This window comes from Athene noctua, chromosome 7 (genome assembly GCF_965140245.1).
Source record: "Athene noctua chromosome 7, bAthNoc1.hap1.1, whole genome shotgun sequence".
Lineage (NCBI taxonomy): Eukaryota > Metazoa > Chordata > Aves > Strigiformes > Strigidae > Athene > Athene noctua.
The window spans coordinates 29,597,879-29,617,090 of NC_134043.1; the positions used below are offsets into that span (position 1 = coordinate 29,597,879).

Sequence of the window (19,212 nt, forward strand, 5' to 3'; positions counted from 1 at the left end):
GCAGCCATAAACAAAATCAGTGGCCCCAGCTCCAGCACAGGGGATGCACGCAAGTCTCAGGAGCCAGGTCTGGATCTGTTTACCCTAGTACATACATTTCAGAAATGTTTATTGGAGGCAGCTTACAGGATGAGTAATCCACAACCGCCCAGCCGTGCTGGGATGAGTTCGCCTTGCTCTACTCAGCTGGTGGCTCTGCTGCATGGTCAGGCTCATCCTCAGGGGTGACTGCGAAGGAGCATCCCCAGGGCCCCACATGACTGCTTTGGATGGCCCCTGCTCACCCCACAGCATGCAACTGGAGGTCTATGGAGGAACAGATGTGGCCTCTCTGTAGCCACTTCAGCCTTGCTCCTCTGGCCTTAGAGAGGGTAGGGAAAAAAGGCTTCCTCCAGGGGAGAACACAGTCCATAATGGATCCTCTCTTTCACAGAATCACACAGAATCACGGAGTCATCTCGGTTGGAAAAGCCCTTGAAGCTCCTCCAGTCCAACCATGAACCTCACACTGACTGTTCCCAACTCCACCAGATCCCTCAGTGTTGGGTCAACCCGACTCTTCAACCCCTCCAGGGATGGGGACTCCCCCCCTGCCCTGGGCAGCCCATTCCAACGCCCAATAACCCCTTCTGGGAAGAAATGCTTCCTAAGAGCCCGTCCAGTTTCCCTGCAGCCCTCAAGGACTATCCATGCATTGCGCACCTCTCCTTGACCACACTTTTCCCATCATGGTCTCTCATCCCTCTAAGAACTATGTTGTTGAGGATTGTCACCAGGGGAAGAAATCCCTTATGATGGGAAGGAGAACATAGTTCATATTGCATCATGCCCCTTTCCAGGGCAACCTGTGGCTTATTTTCCATGGGGCTGGAGGGCAGGAGGGGGCTGTAGCCACAGAAAGGTTTGGATTTGCTTTTTTGGTGTGGGTAAAAAGGACAGTGCTACTCAGTGTACAGGTCACAGCTTGTGGGCACCACCACTGCCTGGTCAGTTTGTTCCCCTTTAAGATTTACTCTACAGGAAATGCAGCTTCCTGGGGCATCAAGAGCTCCAACTCGACGCGTGGAAATGTTATTTCTACACATTGATGTCTTTTCTCAACATTTTTGTGGGCACATTTATTACTCGGAAAGGTTAAGAGACTTCAGACCTGATCCAAAGCCAAAGTAGAGCCAACGGAAAGGCTCTCAGTGTGGGCACTGAAATTGGCTCTGAAATGCCAGAAGAAGCCAGATGCAGGAGCAGTGCAAACTTCTCCACACCACCAAGCCAAGTCACCTCTACACCAAACTATATTTTTAAAAAATTGGTTGTCTCTTGCATAGCAACTTTTGGCCATGTCAAAGGGTTTGGTGAAGTTTACGTGTGATCCATACACATGGAGCTTGGATCCCCAAAGGATTAAACTCTCCATCTAATCTCTTCTTTGTGGTTTTTTTTTTAGGGTAATATAGTATGTGAAGCAGATAGGTGGCTATGGAAATGGCGACCAGAGAAAAAGCTTTTTGTGCTTAATTTGCAGTCAGGCTGGACTGGATTTACTCTGTGTTATCCCACTTTGACTCATTATTAATTACAGCAATGCTGGCTGGACTCCACCAAGACCCATTGTGCAAAACCTCCTGCACGCACAGTAAGACAAACCCCGCACTGGGACTGGCTTTAATTTTCCCACAATCTGTGTCAATTTAACACCACTGAAGTGTCAAGTTGCATTTGCCAGAGAAACACATTTGCAGCATTTCATAACCAGGTCCTGCCGCTTGTCTGGCAGATGCCACACATGCCGTGACACAACTGAGCATTGCTAGGGCTGGGAGTGTTGGTACCAACTGATTCCATGTCCCTTACATGATTTTTTTTCCAGTTTTTGTGTCCATTTTATAAAAAAAATAAATGTTTGTTTGTTTTCCCTGAAAGGTACTTACTTGTGCTGAATGTCCCTGTGTACGTTACTTTGGGTTGGGATTTCTGGTAGCCAGTAATGACGACAAGGTATTTCTGTCCACTTCTGAGTCCTCGGATGACATGCTCAGTGCCAGTCAGGTTTTGCTTCTGCACGAGAGAGTGGTCATGTGCTAAGGTGACGGTGATATCAAAGGTGTAGGCGCTGTGTGGCTCAGGGCTGGCCCAGCGCAGCCTGGCGCCGTTCTCAGTGACATCTGTGATCTGGATGTCGTGGGTCCTTGCTGCAATGCAAAAATCAGGAGAAACACTAAGCAAGGACTTGAAGAGGAAACTCTCAAAAGAAAGGTCCTGCAGTGTTGCAGGATCTCCTTTCCAGTCCACAGCAAATAAATCTGTCTGCAGCCAGTGTGCCATGTGCAAACCAGGTTGTGACTTTGCTGTCTCAGATGCCCAACCTAGCACACTGCAGGGAGGCTTTTTTTTTTTCATAGCCTAGATGATTTATCAAGTGGTTTATTTATTTTCTAATAACCTGCTGCAATCTAGCAAATCAGAGCAATTTTTTACAAGATTTACACAGCCTGAAATGTGGACTTTCCCCAAAACTGTAAATTTGCTCAGTTAGATCCTTCTCTAGGGTGCAGTGGATTCACTGAACTGCTGGAGATCTTCAAGCAAAGCCTGCTTAAGATTGAACTTAACCTTAGACAGGTCAAAGAAGCTGTTAGGGAAAGGTTTTCCTGCTATGGCAGAGTATTGGATGAGACCTTTATAAACACTGCCTGAAAGGAGCGGTGGAGCAAGAAACACACAGAAATGTTTGTTCCCCACAAGCTGATGAAAGCATTAACCTTGCAAAAGCTGACTGATTTTATTTATTGCTTTTTATTTATTATTTACATGGGGACATGCATTCACTGGCAGTCTAGCATCCCTGTGTTTGACACATGTTCTTTGCTACTTGTTCAGCTAGTGCAGAGCTGCCTGCACCCCCTTGGAAAAACACGTGGGAAAATTCCTTTACATGAACTGTGCTCACATGGAAGAGCTTTAGCATTCCCAAACAGATCTCCACACTGCTTCAGTGATGAACTAACTGAACCAACTATTTGTATTAGGTGACAGAGACTTCAAAAAATGACACTGAATGAATCACCATAAATAGCAAAACTTAGCCAAGGGATAATGCTACAAGGAAAACATAGAAAGAAAATGGGTCCCACTAGAAAGAGTTGCTGTACTACTGAGCTAAGCAGAAGGTGATGGATTGTCCCATGTTCAGATGTCCTGCTTGTGTTTTGCCTAGAGGCAGCCTGTGCCCCACCCAGTTTTGCACAAAATTCTCAGCACAAGTTGACAAAGCCTTAACCCCCTGGGTCAGATTTCAGTTTTGCACTTAAAAACTTTTCTCTAAAAGCATAACATTTGGCCTCTCAGTGACATTTCCCATAGGAATAATCCTCTCAGGGAAGAAAAGCCACAACCCACTGTGGTACAGACAAGCAAGAGGCACTGCTCGCATGGGGGAGAGCTTTTCACATACCGCCTTGTCTTTTCCTGCCACCTGCCGTGGCAGACGTGGTGTTTGCAGTCGTGCGGCCGGTGGTTTTGGCCTGGCCGGCTGTGCTTGCTGCGCTCTGTATGGTGGCGTTCACCTGGACCACGGTGCTGGCTGTGGTCTGGTCAGTGGCTCTGGTCTGGGCCATGATGCTGGCAGTGGTGGTTCTGGCACGGGCGCTGGTGCTTGCAACAGGCTTCATGCTCACACTGACTGTGCTGCTGGCATTGAGGGTCCGGCCTACGGTTGTGTTGGGTGCCACGTACCTGCCAAAGCAAAAGCAGCTGATACGACTTTTTTTTCTTCCTATATAAGGAGAATTTTGGAAGTGGAGAGGAGATGACATAGAAACCATTGGCAAGATCCCTCACCCCAAGGTCAATAGTTGTTGTCAGCTTTAGATACACGACAGCAGTGAAAAGTGCTGCAGATCACTGACTATCACTTTGGGGACAAATCTGTCTGTACACCAACTTTACACACGGAAGAGTGAATCCAGTAAGCAGATCTGTGGCATGCCTGATTTCAAGGGGTTTGACCTTCTAAAGCCAGGACAGCTCAGTGCTAGTGATGAGTGAGCCCTGGTAACACAGGCTTTCACTTCTGTTCAGATAATATTAGGATATATCCTATGATGGATCCTGAATATCAGATACTCCAGGGCAGCCCAGCCTGTGAAAATAGTTCCCCGAGTGGAAATCACCAAATTAATAGTAATTTCAGGAATTCCTGATCTGCATGATGATAGTAGCATATACCTCCTTCATATCCCTAATACATATATAAATATGAAATTTAACCCAAATTTAAAATGATGTATGTACTTGTTTACCCTTCTCTAGTAGATATATCTGTTGCTCTTTGACATAGCACTGAAGAAACTAGTAAAAGGCTGATGATCCTGATTGTTAGCATTGAAGCTGCTTTTTCTTTTGTTTTCCAAACAGGGTCTGGGAAATGAAGGCTTCTCCCCCAGGCAAGCTGCTAGCAAAGCTCATTCTCTCAAAGACAAATCAGTACTTACACTGCTTTGTGTCCGGTGTGCCCGGGCCTCTGGCTCTTGGCGTGCTGATCACTCTGGAACCACTCACATTGTTTCCTTATCTCTGGAGACAGGTAGAAAGCAAAGTCGCCTGGAGACAGAGAGAGCCTGACATGAAACACTGGTGTTGAGGATGGTAGTTACCTACCAACAATACATTACATATATTTCTTCTTGATTTAAAGAAACTCTTCTCTTCTTGCTTGCTCTAATAAAAGCTATGGAATATCTCCTGCAGCAGCCTGAGCTGCGAGATCTGTTATTCCAATTTACAAACATGACAGCAGTAACTACAAGACACCAGAGGGCTGTTTGTCTTAGTCTGTCACATGTAAACAGTTTTCTTATAACAAGGCACTTCCAACCACACAGTAAATATTTTTACAAGAGTTAGAAGTTTTTCAGGACTCCTGTAAGTGGTGAATGGAAAAAGCAAATTAAGAAAACCTAAACGTTTATTTCCAAGGAAAGATGGGCTCATGTTTGCTTCCTATTTAGTGCAAGACGTTCCTGATTCGGTGCTTTATTCGCCCCGTAGACTGATTTTCAGGGCTTTTTTGATAAAATTAGCTTTCCCCAAAAAGGCCTATTTCTTGCCCTTGCTGGACAGATCTGTTTAGGATCTTTGACAGGTGGCTCTAGCTGGAGATCCAGCCTGGGGTCTCTAGGTAAGTGGAGATGCAGATTTTCATGGCACAATCTGCACATCCCAAATATAGCAGCATCATTTATCCCTGAGCAAAGAATTCTGTTCATGTGGTCCATCGATCTGCATACAGCAACTCCAGATCTCAGCCTGAGCCATCCAAATGCCTGCTAGGTATGATGTTTATGCTGAAATTGGGAAGAAAGATTTGCTGGATGTTCAGGGAGCTTGGAGGAAGTGTTAGCAGTCTGCTGGGCTGCAGAGGGCCAAGAGCCCCAGCAGGACCAAACCCTATGGGACATGTTGCAGATGTGACTGTCAGCCCAGGCAGGATTAGGTCAGATCCCACAGCTGAGCCCATGGAGACCAAGTCAAACCAGACAGAAATGTGAACTCTATTTGGCAGACCAACAGACAGCATGGGATGGGATGGGGAGGACAAAAATCAGACATATTCAACCAGGTAGACCTATGAGCAGCAACAAACTGACCAAACAGTACAGAACATATAAAAAGAGACTAACTTCAGTGGGGACCCCTGCCCAAAGAGGTGGTCAGACTAGAGTCCACCCAACCAACTGGCAGGTAGACCAAACCTGGCAGATTAACCCCTCCAAGGTCACACGTTACACCTCCCATAATACTTTGGCTGCAGGATGTTATACTTACTTCTGATAAAAGATGGCAGCAGTCTCCCAAAGCGCAGCAAGGGCTCTTCATGAAGCTCTCCTGGTTTATCAACCAATTTGAAGAACACATCATTTGGCTCACTAGCTAGGCTATAGATATTCTTGGCATTCACCTTCCTGCCAATGCCCAGGACAACAAAGAAGTACCCTTTGCATTTTGCATTGGTAACAACCTTCTGCAGGTACTCAAGTTCCTGTTTATTCACTTTTCCGGTCATCATCAGAACTATTACTTTCAGATCCCGAGGGTTTGGTGCACTTCCGAAAATATGAGCCACTGTGTGTTCAATTGCACTTCCTATAGCCCTTGTGCCGTGGAGCTGGGTCATTTGGTTCTGAAGGTAGTTGATTATCTTCTCTTTGGATCCATAATCAGTTAGTGAAAACTCAGTTTTTACTGGTGGGAAGCTTGAGTTGGTTTCGTATTCATAAGGAGCTTGCTGGAGAACTGCCACTCTTGCATGGTGCTGAGATACTTTTGGCTCAGAGCTGATTTCCAGGTTACTTACAAGGTGGGAAATGTACTTCTTCATCTCGCTGAACTGCAGAGGAGTGGTGGACTCTGAGCTATCCATGATGAAGGCTATGTCAGTGTCTACATCTGTTGGTGCTGCCCTTCTGTCTCTGAAACCAAGTCTCTGACTACCACTACCAAGACCACAGATGGGATCAGGGTCACACACATCTAGGGAAGAAATACAGTAGGTTTCACCTGAAGGAACTGAAGGTGCCCCTCCCTTTTCATTATAAAAATCTCTTGTGTCATGTGAAATACTATCAAGGCATGGACATTCACTGGTCCATTACTTGATACCAAAGTCATTTCATCCCAAAACACATTTAGTTATGCATTTAGTATTTTTGCATGCTCCTTTGCCCAAAGGGATCCCTGAAGCACTCTGTCATAAATGGCAGAAGGCCATATTTTAGAGCATTAAGCTATCAGTATTTGGGCTGTAGAAGTGGGAATCAGCCAAAAAATTAGCTTCTCTTTACAAAGCGGAGAACGCCCAGCAAGCCTCATTCACAACGCCAATGTTTTCTGCTCAGCCTAAGAACATGAATCCCTTGTCTTCAGCAGCAAAAGGGCTGACTCCCAACTGGGCTTCCCTTCTGCACCACTGACAACTGACTGCTGCACAACCAGAAGGATTTGGCACTGTTTAGAGGAGAAATTGGATGCTTTACCCAGACAAATGTGACAAGTCAAGAGCCTCCGGATAGTTTCATTCAGCTGACTGCCACTGGTTGGAAGAACAATTGCATGTCCGACTGCTGTGTTGTTGATCTGGTTAGATGCAAACAGAAAAACATGGTGTTAGTAATGCTGCCTTCTGTTATTTTCAGCTCAAAGTAGAGGAGGGCAATCCACAACTCTAAGAGATTCTCTACTCAGCATGCTGCTTTTGGTGGACCCCATTTGGAGAAGCCAAATGCCCCCGACGTCAGTTAGTGGGACCATTTTAGAGACATAAACTCCAAGAAAAGGGTCAAGCACTTGAACCAGTGCTCAACATGCTCATCTGGGGCTTCTTTGTTGCTTTAAATCTCTGTACTCTCCCTCTGCTAACAAAGCTACTACTGTACTTCCACCTTCCCCAAATTTTGCCTTTCTGTTCAGACCTTTCTTGCCATGGGGACTGTCTTCTCTTCTGTTTCATACCACACCTGGCACCCTGGAGCCATGGTCTGAGAAACAAATGACTCATCATAACCTCACTAACATTTCACAGCATGCGCCATGTTTGGATTTCTCCTCTATTAGACATGCTGGATGAATTTGGTCAGCAATGCTTTCTCAGCACTAAGCACTTGAAAAGCCTGTGGAAACCAGCCACTGCCTGTAGGAGCAAACACCATCCATCTCCCCAGCAAACCAGACTGAGGTCAGGAGCAGAAAATGAAAGAGAGGGTGAAAGACCCCAACCTCCAGAGCTCTTGTGAGAACCGGGTCCTGCCTGCTGGTGAGGAACACAGGCATGACCCCAGCATCGTAGAGTTTCAGCACGGCATCGTTGAGCTGTGGGGAGGATCTCGTGTCCCCGTTGCTGAAAAAGACAGCCACCTTCCTCATAAGGAAGCCACTTCGGGCACGCTTGAAGGTATTCCTGGCCACGAAAGACATAGCAGTCTCCAGGCTGCGTGGCTTTGTGGTCAGGGTCGCCTGGAAGTTTTGGATCTGCTGGAGGAGGCTCGATTTCTTCCTGGCATCAGCAAAGCGGATCTCTGTGGTGACCTCATTGTTGTAGGTGACCAGAGCCACCCGGGCACCCCGAGGACAGTTGCTTTCAGCAATGGTTAAGTTGTTGACCACTCTGAGCACCGTTTGCTTCATCCTGTTGAAAACATCCCTCACAACGCCCGAGGAGGTGTCAATAGCAAAGGCCAGCTCAGTTGGGAAGACAGGACACTCTTTGGGACCTGCAAGAAAAGTGCATTGGGAACAAACAGTGCTCCAAATTATTGTCAGAGTGTAATGACCATGTCCTTGGCAGTGGTAAATCATTCATACCACATATGAGGGGAGAGCAACAATTCTGGCATGTAGTCACACTGGGATTTAAAGGACTGAGGGTGACTTACCATAGCAGCAAGCTGTGGAAAAGATGGGGGAAAAAAAAGCAGTTTGGTCAGTGCGTTTGTGTAACACAATGGGCATATAAGGGTAGAGACAGGGAATTAGCAAAGCACTGATGTACTCACGGCATTTGTCTTTGATGTTCCGCACGAGCACACATTGCTTTGGAAAATAAGGAGAAGGAGAAAGGGAAAAAAAGAGATATGTGACACAGCCAACAAAATAGTATTTAAAAACAAGAGAGAAATGATGCCACACTTACATCTCTGGATTCTCCTTTGTCACCTTTAAGTCCCTGTTTAAAAAATAAAAGACAAATTCAGTGCAATGTGTATTTCCAGGGTGCCCCATGAACCCAGCTGGAATAATTATTTGAGCAGGGGTCATTCAGAAGCTAAGGGAAAACCTGTCTATTTTCAGTTCTGTTTCCAGCAACAGGGGGAAACATTTTCCCATGTGATGAGTAAATCTAGCTAAGGCCAAACCCAAAAGGGACATTTTATGGTGCTCTAGAGTCATGTGCAAAACAAGCCAAGTCACCTTGGCCTTTCTAGGGTGCTCTGTGACCGTCAGATTTGGTCCACATTTGGACCATAACCTGTGTGGGGTGGTAAATGATAAAGAGCCGAGAACTTCCTAGAAGGAGCTTTAAGTGGTATATTGCCATGGCACATATGCCATCAGGGCATAGTGCCTGATGAAGAGCCTGTTTCTTGACTTTTTCCTTCTGCTGTGCATTGCAGTTTGAGCATGGCTGAATATTTATCAATGATAAAAAGTTAGTTATGAATTTATAGAGATGCATCCAAGAAAAATAAAGAATCTGCCCAACTTGATATCAGTGGGAGATGGTGATGTGCATATTTTCAACCTCTGGTACCAACAGGGACCACCATGTTTCTCAGAGAACCAACCAGGAGTCTCTGCAAGGGGGAATCCAGAGGATCCATCAGCGATGCAATGAACACTTACAGATGGTCCAGGGTATCCAGTCTCTCCTTTCTGACCAGGTGTCCCAGGTTCTCCTGCATTTCCCTAGAGAGAAAGAGCAGAGAAGTCCTCTCCATGAACATCTGCAGGAGGACTCCCAGGAGCATGGGTCAACACTTGGGGTAAAAGTTGTGTACATCTTTCAGGCCGTTCATGCAGAAGAGAAAAATTGTGTCATGGTCCAACTTACTCTGCGGCCTCTGTTTCCTTTAGGGCCGGGACCTCCAGCACTACCACGATCACCAGGTCCACCCTGGTTGGGGAAAAACACAAACAGTAGCTCTAAATCTGCACAGGACCATAGGTAATATTTACATGGCTTGGAAAATGTATAGCTCATGGACTACACCATACCTTGGGCCCTGGGTAGCCTAGGAAGCCACGTTCTCCCTGAAACAACATAAAGGTTTAGTTGAATATATTTTAGCAAATGAACCTGATTCTGCAGATAGTCTGTAAGAGCTGAAGGAATTAAATGATTGAGGGAAAAGAGAGAGAGAGAGAGACTGCAAATTCATTTTGCAATTTTGTTCCCATATGAATAATAAAAAGCAAATAGCCACTCTTTTTAGGATCTGGTTGCTCCTCTAAGGCTAAGTTCAACTGTAGAGGAGCTGTCAGAGATGCTGGCGCATTGTTTTCAAAGTCCCATGGATATTCATGAGACTCTCCAGCTAAAAGGCTTATCTTTGAGGAAGCTGATTTACATAGGCAAAACAAAGATAAAGGCAGAGAGGAAAGGTTTGAAGAGTCTTGTGTGATTTTCTCACGAGGGTACACGTAGGGCTGATTTTTGTCACTGTATGTATCTGACTTCACCCAGGCTCTGCCTCACCCATCTACACTGGAGGCCTTGGCTAATTCCTTGTCCTCTGTAACTCACGTTGGTAGATGGGCATGCTGAGCGTACACCTACCTTTCTGCCTTTAGGACCTGTGCCACCAATTCCATCTCGTCCATCATCACCCTAAAATTGGAAAGAAAAGGTCATTAATATGCAGTCGTATGTGAATAGCTTAAGCCTCACGGATCCAGTGGCATCAATAGAAAGAACCCATTGATGATCCACAGGCCTTTGAGAAGTCCTTCCATAGATGAAATTATTGCAGGAAAAGAAAGCACCAAAAGGTGGTGTGCCAAAACTACAAATCTGAATTAAAACCTGCTTAATACACACATCTAATGTGTAAAACCCAGGTGGAAATCAGCAATGGAGAGCAGGTTATGAGGTCAGTCAATACTAGGGGCGTACTTATAGCTCTGTCTGACCAAAGCTTGTCCTCCCTTGCTTTGCACAAACCATTTTTTCTTCAGTTGGCTCCTCATTATACAGAGAATCAGGCCCCATGAAAATGCTTACTTAGTTCACGCATCCTTTTTATAAGTTACTTTGGAGTAGCATACTGGGTCAGCTCAGAGTGTCTACCCATGCCTTGTGCAATGAGCTAGGACAAGGCCAAACAACTCTGGACAGCCTCTAGCTTGTGGGCTGGTCTCCAAGATGTTAAAAGTCATCTTTCAAGTGAATATCATTCACCCCCTTGAAGGGACATTACCAACTATGCTCCCATCAGCTGAAGACATAAATCTGACTTTCCTCTCTCATATTGTACTACGGAGGGTGCAAAGTCCATAGTGGAGCTAAACCTTCTGTTGTGAAGGGGCCGACCTGCCACAGGAGAGGGTTCATTCAGCCCAGCATCCTTAAAGGTCTGAGTGCATAACCACACTTACCATCTCTCCTCGGGGGCCCTGCTGTCCATTTGCCCCTTTGGGTCCAGGGTTTCCAGGCTCACCCTGAAAAGAGAAGCATCTGTTAAAGCATGTGCTAAAACTCCAGGCAACTCTGAGCCTTTCCCACCCCATCAGCACTGGTTTCTTTACATAGACCAGTCTGCAGTGGTCCTTGCAGAAGACTGGTCTATGTCTGGACCTAGACAATGCTACAAAACGCTTGCTTTTTAGTGGGACTTTTAGTGATTTCAGGAAAGCTAAGCAATGGGACATGGGAAACCAGTCAGCTGCCACCACAGGATAGTGTTTGCTTTTTATAAACACTGCAAAAATAAAGTTCTGGGGATTTTGCGGGTGAAAATGGACAGTGGAGGAGCCATGGCAATGAACCAGTGTGTGTGAATCTGGAGAGATAAAACCATATGGAGGGTCTGGAGAGATCCAGCACAACCGCCTTCCCATGTAGGCATCGGCTGAGAATCTGCACTGGAAAATAACACGGGAATCTCAGTTACTCAGTTACTTTTGCCTCTCTGTTCAGTGAAACAGGAGCCTAATGAAACAACCAGAGCACAGACCTTGCTCTACTCCACACTGTGCAAGCCAGTGAAAATGAGTTAATTTCGCTCCGAGAGGTTAATCTACAGTATTTTTTTAAGCTCACTCCTATCCAGAAGCTTTTTATTACCATTTTAGTTTCTGATGCTCAATGCTCACGAAAACGTACCTTTCGTCCCAGGGGACCAATCCTGCCTCGCTCTCCTGGGTTTCCTGGTTGTCCACCACCAGCCTGGAACAGAAACAGGAGAGGCATGTTGGCAACATGTCAAGAAAACTGAGTGCCAGAAACTAGGGGATTGGATGACCATAGAAATCATGTATTAACTACTAGGGCTAGTGCCTCTCAGAGCACCTTAGTAAATTCAGAAGTCTAGTTCATGGCTGGGAAGAGCTGAAGGACCAGGTCAGTTCAATGCAAATGTCACAGTAACTTACGTTGTCCCTATAGAATCCCCCTGGGAAAAGTGTAAGCAGGACTGGCAAAGTCCTGCTCAGAATAGGGAAATGCAAGATGTGTCTGGCTTTATGGCTACAAGTCTTGCTGGGCTATGCAGCAGGAGAGAGAAATAAATGAGGGGGGGCCCCCAGCAAAGACATGAGGAGGATGCTCTGGATTCAGAAGTTGATATATCATGGAGGATGGCCTGACAGTCACTCAGGGATGCTCTTTAATTAAGCTCGCAAACCATAATGGGCCAGACACTGAAGTCCTGACCCCTTTGTTGTTGCTTTTAACTCTTTCTCTTCTGTAACTCTTGATCAAAAAATCTTTAGCATAAGCTGTGAGGAGAATCATACTGTAAGACTGTATTATGAGTGTTGGAGCCCTGAGGAGGGGGGCGGGTGGAATGGAAAGACACATCATCTGTGTTGAGATATTCTTGCTGACCATAGTTGGGTCAATGGTTGAGAAGCAGCCTAAGGGTTTACCCTGGGTCCAGGAATGCCCTGCTCTCCTCTTATGCCTGGTGTGCCAAGTTGGCCGGCTGGACCCTGTGTGGGGAGAAAAGAGACACTGTGTCAATACACATGAGCAGAAACACATCACAATCTTGCAAGGGAACACAAAGATTGCAAGGGAAAGCAAATGCTACAGCACCCAAGAGATGGTTTTCAAATGTTACCCCTTGGGTGGTGTGAATACAATGTCAGGCTTGATGTCCCAGGGCAGGACAGCCAGGCCACGGCACATCCAAAAATACCTAAATCCTGACAGTCCTCACTGTTGAGACTCTTTGAGGAAGTGGCTGTGATGAAATAGCATAAGAGCATCATGAGGTAAGACATTTACTTTCTGTAAGCTCACTGACCTGTGGCCCTCTCATGCCTTGTTCTCCAGCTGGCCCCGGTTGACCGAGTGAGCCCTTGGTACCCTGGAAGTACAAAATAGGACAACACAGGTTAGCGTGGGGGGATGCAGTCAACACCATGGGGAGGGAAAGGAGATCTTAGGGCATTTACAGGTGCATAAAGAGCTGGGAAGAACAGTTGTTTGGGTTTTTTTTAGAATATGGTTATAGCAGAGAATGAGCACAGAACTGGCAGGGTAATTTGGCTCCTTGCAATCAATGGGCATCAATCTCCTTTATGCTTTCACTCCATTAGGCTGCTCCAGCAGGACACAGAGACTCAGCATCTGATCAGGGAACACTGCAGAAGACTGGCAGCCCCAGGCATGGACAGCTGGTTTTGCACTGAGTCCAGCAAGGAGCGTACAGGGAGATGACTCTGAGGAGGAGGAGGGACATTTAGAGGAGAGAGAAGGCAGAGAGGAAGGAGCAAAGCCTGCATGTCTCTTCTCTTGGCACATCCCTATGGGTGCTGTGGCTGCCTGGTGGGTGGCATGACAGGAGCCCCAGGTGTCATCCCCATTACTACTTACCTTAATTCCTATCTGTCCCCTTCGTCCTGTCATACCCTGCAAAGGAAAAAACAATGAGACTCGTTACACAAGTATGCAAACAAATGTTTCTCTATTGCTTTTAGATTCCTGTATCTCTGCTTCTTCAACTGATCTGAGCACTGAGTTACTTGCATGGGAATAAATCCAGGATTAGTCTGTACAAGCCAGCAAACCACCAGGCATTTTCCTTTTGAGGGTTTCTTTTTCTTTTTTCTTTTTCTTTTTTTTTTTTAAGTTGAACTCCTGATGCTTGTGAAACAGAATACGTCTGAAGGCAGGAGGGAAAAAGTAATTGTCAATCTAAGCTTGGCCACATCGACTGTGGGTCTGGCAACTCACCTTCCTCCCGACTCCACCGCCTTGGCCGCCCAGCCCCGCCGGTCCCGGTTCTCCCTAAGGGAAAAGCAGAACTCCAGTGAGAGCCTTGAGATGAGCAGGCACTGGAAAAATAGGTTCAGTTCTCAAAGAATGGGTCCTTTCACGCTCTCACACAAGTTACTTGATATTCCCCTGTGGGTGGAAATCCTCTTAACAACTCACCAAGACTTTCCATCAAGTTTCTGAGCTAGTGCAAGCCAACATCCCCATTCTTTGGGAAATGCCTTCTGACATTTTAAGATATATTTTTATTCTGAGCTGGTATGAAAACAAATGGATTTTGAAATTTTCTAAGGAGCATGTGGGGGGCTTTTTTCAAAGCTTTCAGGTGAATCAGGACATTCAGATTTGGTGTCATATAAGCAGTTCTCTGCTTTTTTATATGACCGGCAAGAACATATGAAGTTAATTTTCAAGTACAAAGTTGGTTTCAGTGACAATATCCCAAAAGGCATTGTAAAATAATAATAATCATAATAAAAAAAAGCCCTTCTTACACAAAACATCTTCTAAACGGACGTCTTCTCAGAGGAAGTTTTGGTCGCAAACCAACAACATTTTCTAGTGGGAAAATATTCCATCTGACAAGGCATGATGAGTTTAACAAACTTGCACCTTTTTGGCAGTATCTTTTTCCCTTAATTTCTCTGTCCCATCCTATTGTAAAACCAAAAAACAACAAAAGACAACAAAGAAACTTTACCATTGGTCCAATTTCACCCTTTTGGCCTCTGGATCCCCGTTGAGTATTATCAGCTCCTGAATCTCCCTGAAAGCAACACAGCAATGAGAAACATCTGTGTAAGTGGGACATGAAAGTCAGACATCATAAACTGCTTTGCTATAGCTCAGAACCAACATTTCTTTTCTTTTTTGACTGAAGTAGATGAAGTAGTATTGGTGTTTTCAGACAGATGCAAATTTTCAACTGAGAAAAGGAGGAAGGGGAATTTTAATATAACGAAACAGCGATTGACAGGCTAGTATCGAGAAGCATGTGTTACCCACATGTCATGTCTGAGTCTTTGCTCTGCCACTGGACCTGCCACTGTCAAGCAGTATTTAAAAAGCCTGAGTACATGCTTGCTGATGAGCCCCAGGACTGGTGGAAACTGGGTGGAAAAATCAAGAAGATGCCTTAGCCATATTTACCGGGTCTCCACGGAGCCCACGGTCACCTCGCTCTCCTCGTTCGCCTTTAGTTCCCTTATCACCCTGTGGAAAGAGAGGGAGAGTTACCGAGAGCAGCCCTTACCTGCCAAAAGCATCTCTGCTGCCACGCACCTCTGCCCGGGTCCTCAGTCCCAAGGGGATTGTGATGGCTTTCCAATCTCCCCTGGCTCAAATCTACCCTTTCACCATCATGTAGCCCCATTGTAAACGTGATAAAAGCCTACCCTTCTGCCAGAGTATCCCTTCTCTCCAGAGAAACCAGGCAAACCCTTGTCTCCCTAAAAAAGAAAAATATTTGAGATTATCTGCCACTTTCAAGGCGTTTCCTTAGATTCTTCTCAAAGCATCTCATTATACAGAGAAAAGCAATTAAAACGACTGACCTCTTCTCCATCAATGCCATCCAGACCCATTTCTCCAAGTTCACCCTGTGGAAGAGAGGCAAGGGGCTAATGCTCACTGAGGGAAAGGGGAACGGGCATACCGATGCGTCCATACGCTCATGCTCACCGCTGTGGCATGAGGAAATAGCTCCATACCTTCTCTCCTGGGAATCCCCGAGAACCCTAAAGAGATCAGAAAAGGGAGTTACTCCACTTTTGTCCAATTCATTGTTGCAGGAAGCGGTGGGGAAGGGGGCCTGTGCTTGGTGGCAGACCTAGAGCCAGGACCAGGGCAGGACATCCGGGGCTTGCTGCACCAGGTTTCAACTGTCCCTTATTTCTCTTTCAATAATCTTATTCAGCTGCCTCCTCAGCACTCATGATAAGATAATGTATGGGCATCATGGAGTTTAGCCAGTTTACTCCTTAGCCACAAATCTTTCTCCACTAACTTTCTTTTCTCTCTGCACCCATTTTTATATGAAATTAGATCCAGCCTCAGTACCTTTGTCCAAGACTGGACAGCTTTTTAAAGAGACTTATTATCTCAGCTGCAATTAATGGGCTTGGTTCATGCACTCCTCTGCTCCCTGCCAGAGGATCCCGTGGTCAAAACAAATGGTAGGAAACATCCCCTTAATATTGCTGAATATTTCCCATAAATATTATACGTTTCACCACCTTTTCTGGCTTGTGGCGCAGCTGCTGTCCTGAACCGTTTGCTCAGGGTTCCTCTTTAAAGCAGCAGCCATGGCTCTCATTTCTCCCTCCTCCCCAACAGCAGATTTTCATCCACACACTGTCCCAGTCCTAGGCCAAGGCATGCACACACCACTTGGTGTTAAGAACAAATCCATCTCTTCCCCACATCTTTCCCCTAGAGCCAGCCTGCAGAAAATAAATCAGCCTTGTCTGCAGATTGAGGCTGGGTTGCTGGGCTGCCCTTTTGCTCTTCATAGCAACACTAAAGCCATGACATCTGCTGAAAGCCCTGGTGCTTGGCCAGGTGGACACCATCACTTGAGAGGACTTGGCAACTGTTGCGTGACATCCTAAAGCAGCAGGAGTTGCCCTCGGTGGACTCCCACCAGCTGGACTCTGGGTCTGCTCTGTTCAGGCTCCCTCCACACGTACCTTGGTTCCTCTGTGCCCAGGGCATCCCTGGAAACCCTGTGTCCCGTTCACACCAGGTGGTCCACGCTCACCCTGTTGTATGGAGAGGAAAATACAATGGTCAGGGTTTGCCTGCTGAGCACATTTCTTCAGCTAACTTGCATCAGTAAGTGCAGGAGATGGCTTGGAAGCACAGGACGAAAGGGAGAATAAGCTTTTGAAAGCTCAGTGCCCAGCCACCCCACCATCGCTGCTCACAACCTTCCTCACATAGAGACCAACTGCAAGTCTTCATCACAAACATCCTTCCCAAAGTCTCAGCTATGAAAGAGCTTTATAAAACTTCTTCAAAAATAAAATGACAAGATGAAACTCTCGGAGCTCTGCCTAGATGTCTAATCCCAGCCTGATCTTAAAGCCCCAAAAGATTTCATCGCACACAGTATCTGACAGCAGTATTTGGCCCCTGCCTGTGCTATGGAAAAGCAATGAGCACCAACAACCCCTTGGCCTCAGTTTCACCTCCTGGGCGTGATGCATGGGGAGTTGTTCGTTCCAGGGGTGACATGGGATTCATGAAGTAAGTGTTTGGATGAAACAGTGTTAGTAAGAAGTCACGGGACTCATGTTGCCTGCCACTGTGATGCATAGAAACACCCCCTCTTGGTCCCATTCTCAGACTAACTCAAACCTTTCAGCTCCATTTGGTATGGATAACGTTGACATAGGCTGCAGCATCATCCCCGAGGCTGCAACCTCATTACTCTCTATATCTACCTGAAAGGGCATTGTAAAGAGGTTGGTGCTGGTCTCTTCTCACAGTAATTAGTGACAGAACAAGAGGGAATGGGTTTAAACTGAGGGAGGTTCAGATTGGACATTACGAAAAAAATTTTCACAGAAAGAGTGGTCAGGCAGTGGAATAGGCTGCCCAGGAAGGCGGTAGAGTCACCATCCCTGGATGTGTTTAAGGGTTGTTTAGATGAGATGTTGGGGGATATGGTGTAGGGGAGAACTTTGTAGAGTAGGGCTGAGGGTTGGACTTGATGATCCCAAGAGTCTTTTCCAACCTGGATAGTTCTGTGATTCTGTGTGATTTAATGAAGTTGAGGATTTTACTGTGTTTGTAATCACCCTGCCCTGCTCACAAGTGTTTGGGACCAGCTGCAAACATTCCCACTTGCCTTGGAGGAATAGCACAGAGCTGGGTCAAATCAAATAACACATCAGGAGTTATTCCCCCTGTCATGCCTTCTCCAGGTCTCAAGAACCTCCTTACTGACCTTCTTCCAGGAGCAGCTGGGACCAGCAACTCAGACCATCAGGTGGGGGAAACACAAAGTTCTGCTTGCTGTCTTGTCTAATCCATGCCCACATCGCCAGCAGAAAATATTTAGTGAAAAAGCATCCAAAAGCTTCACTATGGTAAGGAATTTATTATTTGAGCAATACTGTGCAGAGCAGGGGCAATCACTCACCGGTCCTCCTTCATCACCAGGATAGCCTCCATAGCCAAGATCACCCGTGGTGCCCTAGAAGACAACAGAGAGGATTTTGTATTTCTGTCGTAGTTCTGTGATCTACCTCTAAATCGATACTCAAGATTTCCCTGTTTTGCCCAAAGCAACTGCTTGGTCAACTGCGTAAAAGTTAATGAGAGAAACTCTTTCCCTTTGACATCCCTAAATTGTGTCACAAGACACTTCACTCCCTTCTTCCAGATGCTCATCCCTGCCCTCTTGGTTCTTTTGCAACACACAGGCTGTGAGGAAAGGGAAGAAGAGCAGGTCTCAACAGGCGTGCATGGCCCAGGGCCAGTTTTGAAATGGGAGGTAAGTGGAGATCACCTCCCCCATTAGCATCGCCCACTACAACTACGCAGCCTGCATGTCACCCACCCATCACCACCAACGTGGACACTGACCTTGCACAGGGACCCTCCATCCCCACATGAAGTGACCTACCTTTGGCCCTATGGGACCTGGCACACCTCTGTCCCCTCTCTGCCCTGAGCACTTGCATGGGACCTTGCAGCATGTTCTCTCTGCGATGTTGTCCTGCAGCAAAACGCACATGACACAATGGGAAGGTGTTAGAAACCTCGCAGAGCCCCAGTGCCGTAACTCCTGCAAGCCCTCAAGTCTGTACAATTGCTCCTGTGCCAGGCATAACGATGGTCTGGCAGCATTTTGGGGTCTCTCTGCCTGCAAACACCCACGACAGCAGGAGGAGGTGTGTGTTAGCAGACTGGTGAGGTTGATGTTTGGGAAGCAGCAACCAACATTATCTTTTGGACACCAGAGGCAAGGGTTTAAATGAGAACTGTGTGGGGCAGAATTCATAGAGAGCATATAGTAGAACAGTCGCTGTTACTGAAGGGAGCAATCTCATCTCCAGAGAAACAAATCCAGGCTGTGGAATAGACCATGAGAAAGATGCTGCAGTGAGTAGCTCACCAGCAACTCACAGGCTGAGAACAATTTGTGAGCACACAGCAAAAGAGGAAAAAAAAAAAAAAAAATATATAGATTCAGAGAAATCACAGCTTGGTTTTGC

The 19,212-nt window shown here is 46.3% G+C and overlaps 1 protein-coding gene across 1 annotated transcript in view; it reads right to left on the reverse strand.

Moving 5' to 3' along the window:
* COL6A3 (collagen type VI alpha 3 chain) overlaps nt 1-19,212 on the reverse strand; it is a 63,305-nt gene that overhangs the window by 8,256 nt on the left and 35,837 nt on the right. The window contains exons 15-41 of the mRNA XM_074910508.1: nt 18,621-18,713; nt 18,135-18,188; nt 16,678-16,749; nt 15,700-15,726; nt 15,544-15,588; nt 15,385-15,438; nt 15,140-15,202; nt 14,691-14,756; nt 13,949-14,002; nt 13,589-13,624; nt 13,017-13,079; nt 12,637-12,699; nt 11,873-11,935; nt 11,146-11,208; nt 10,328-10,378; nt 9,766-9,801; nt 9,602-9,664; nt 9,394-9,456; nt 8,684-8,716; nt 8,547-8,583; nt 8,427-8,438; nt 7,771-8,264; nt 7,032-7,131; nt 5,824-6,528; nt 4,491-4,599; nt 3,452-3,732; nt 1,929-2,189 (exon numbers count right to left, since the gene is read on the reverse strand). Of these exons, the coding sequence (XP_074766609.1) occupies nt 1,929-2,189; nt 3,452-3,732; nt 4,491-4,599; nt 5,824-6,528; nt 7,032-7,131; nt 7,771-8,264; nt 8,427-8,438; nt 8,547-8,583; nt 8,684-8,716; nt 9,394-9,456; nt 9,602-9,664; nt 9,766-9,801; nt 10,328-10,378; nt 11,146-11,208; nt 11,873-11,935; nt 12,637-12,699; nt 13,017-13,079; nt 13,589-13,624; nt 13,949-14,002; nt 14,691-14,756; nt 15,140-15,202; nt 15,385-15,438; nt 15,544-15,588; nt 15,700-15,726; nt 16,678-16,749; nt 18,135-18,188; nt 18,621-18,713 (3,061 nt within the window). The remainder of the gene's footprint in view (nt 1-1,928; nt 2,190-3,451; nt 3,733-4,490; nt 4,600-5,823; nt 6,529-7,031; nt 7,132-7,770; nt 8,265-8,426; nt 8,439-8,546; nt 8,584-8,683; nt 8,717-9,393; nt 9,457-9,601; nt 9,665-9,765; nt 9,802-10,327; nt 10,379-11,145; nt 11,209-11,872; nt 11,936-12,636; nt 12,700-13,016; nt 13,080-13,588; nt 13,625-13,948; nt 14,003-14,690; nt 14,757-15,139; nt 15,203-15,384; nt 15,439-15,543; nt 15,589-15,699; nt 15,727-16,677; nt 16,750-18,134; nt 18,189-18,620; nt 18,714-19,212) is intronic.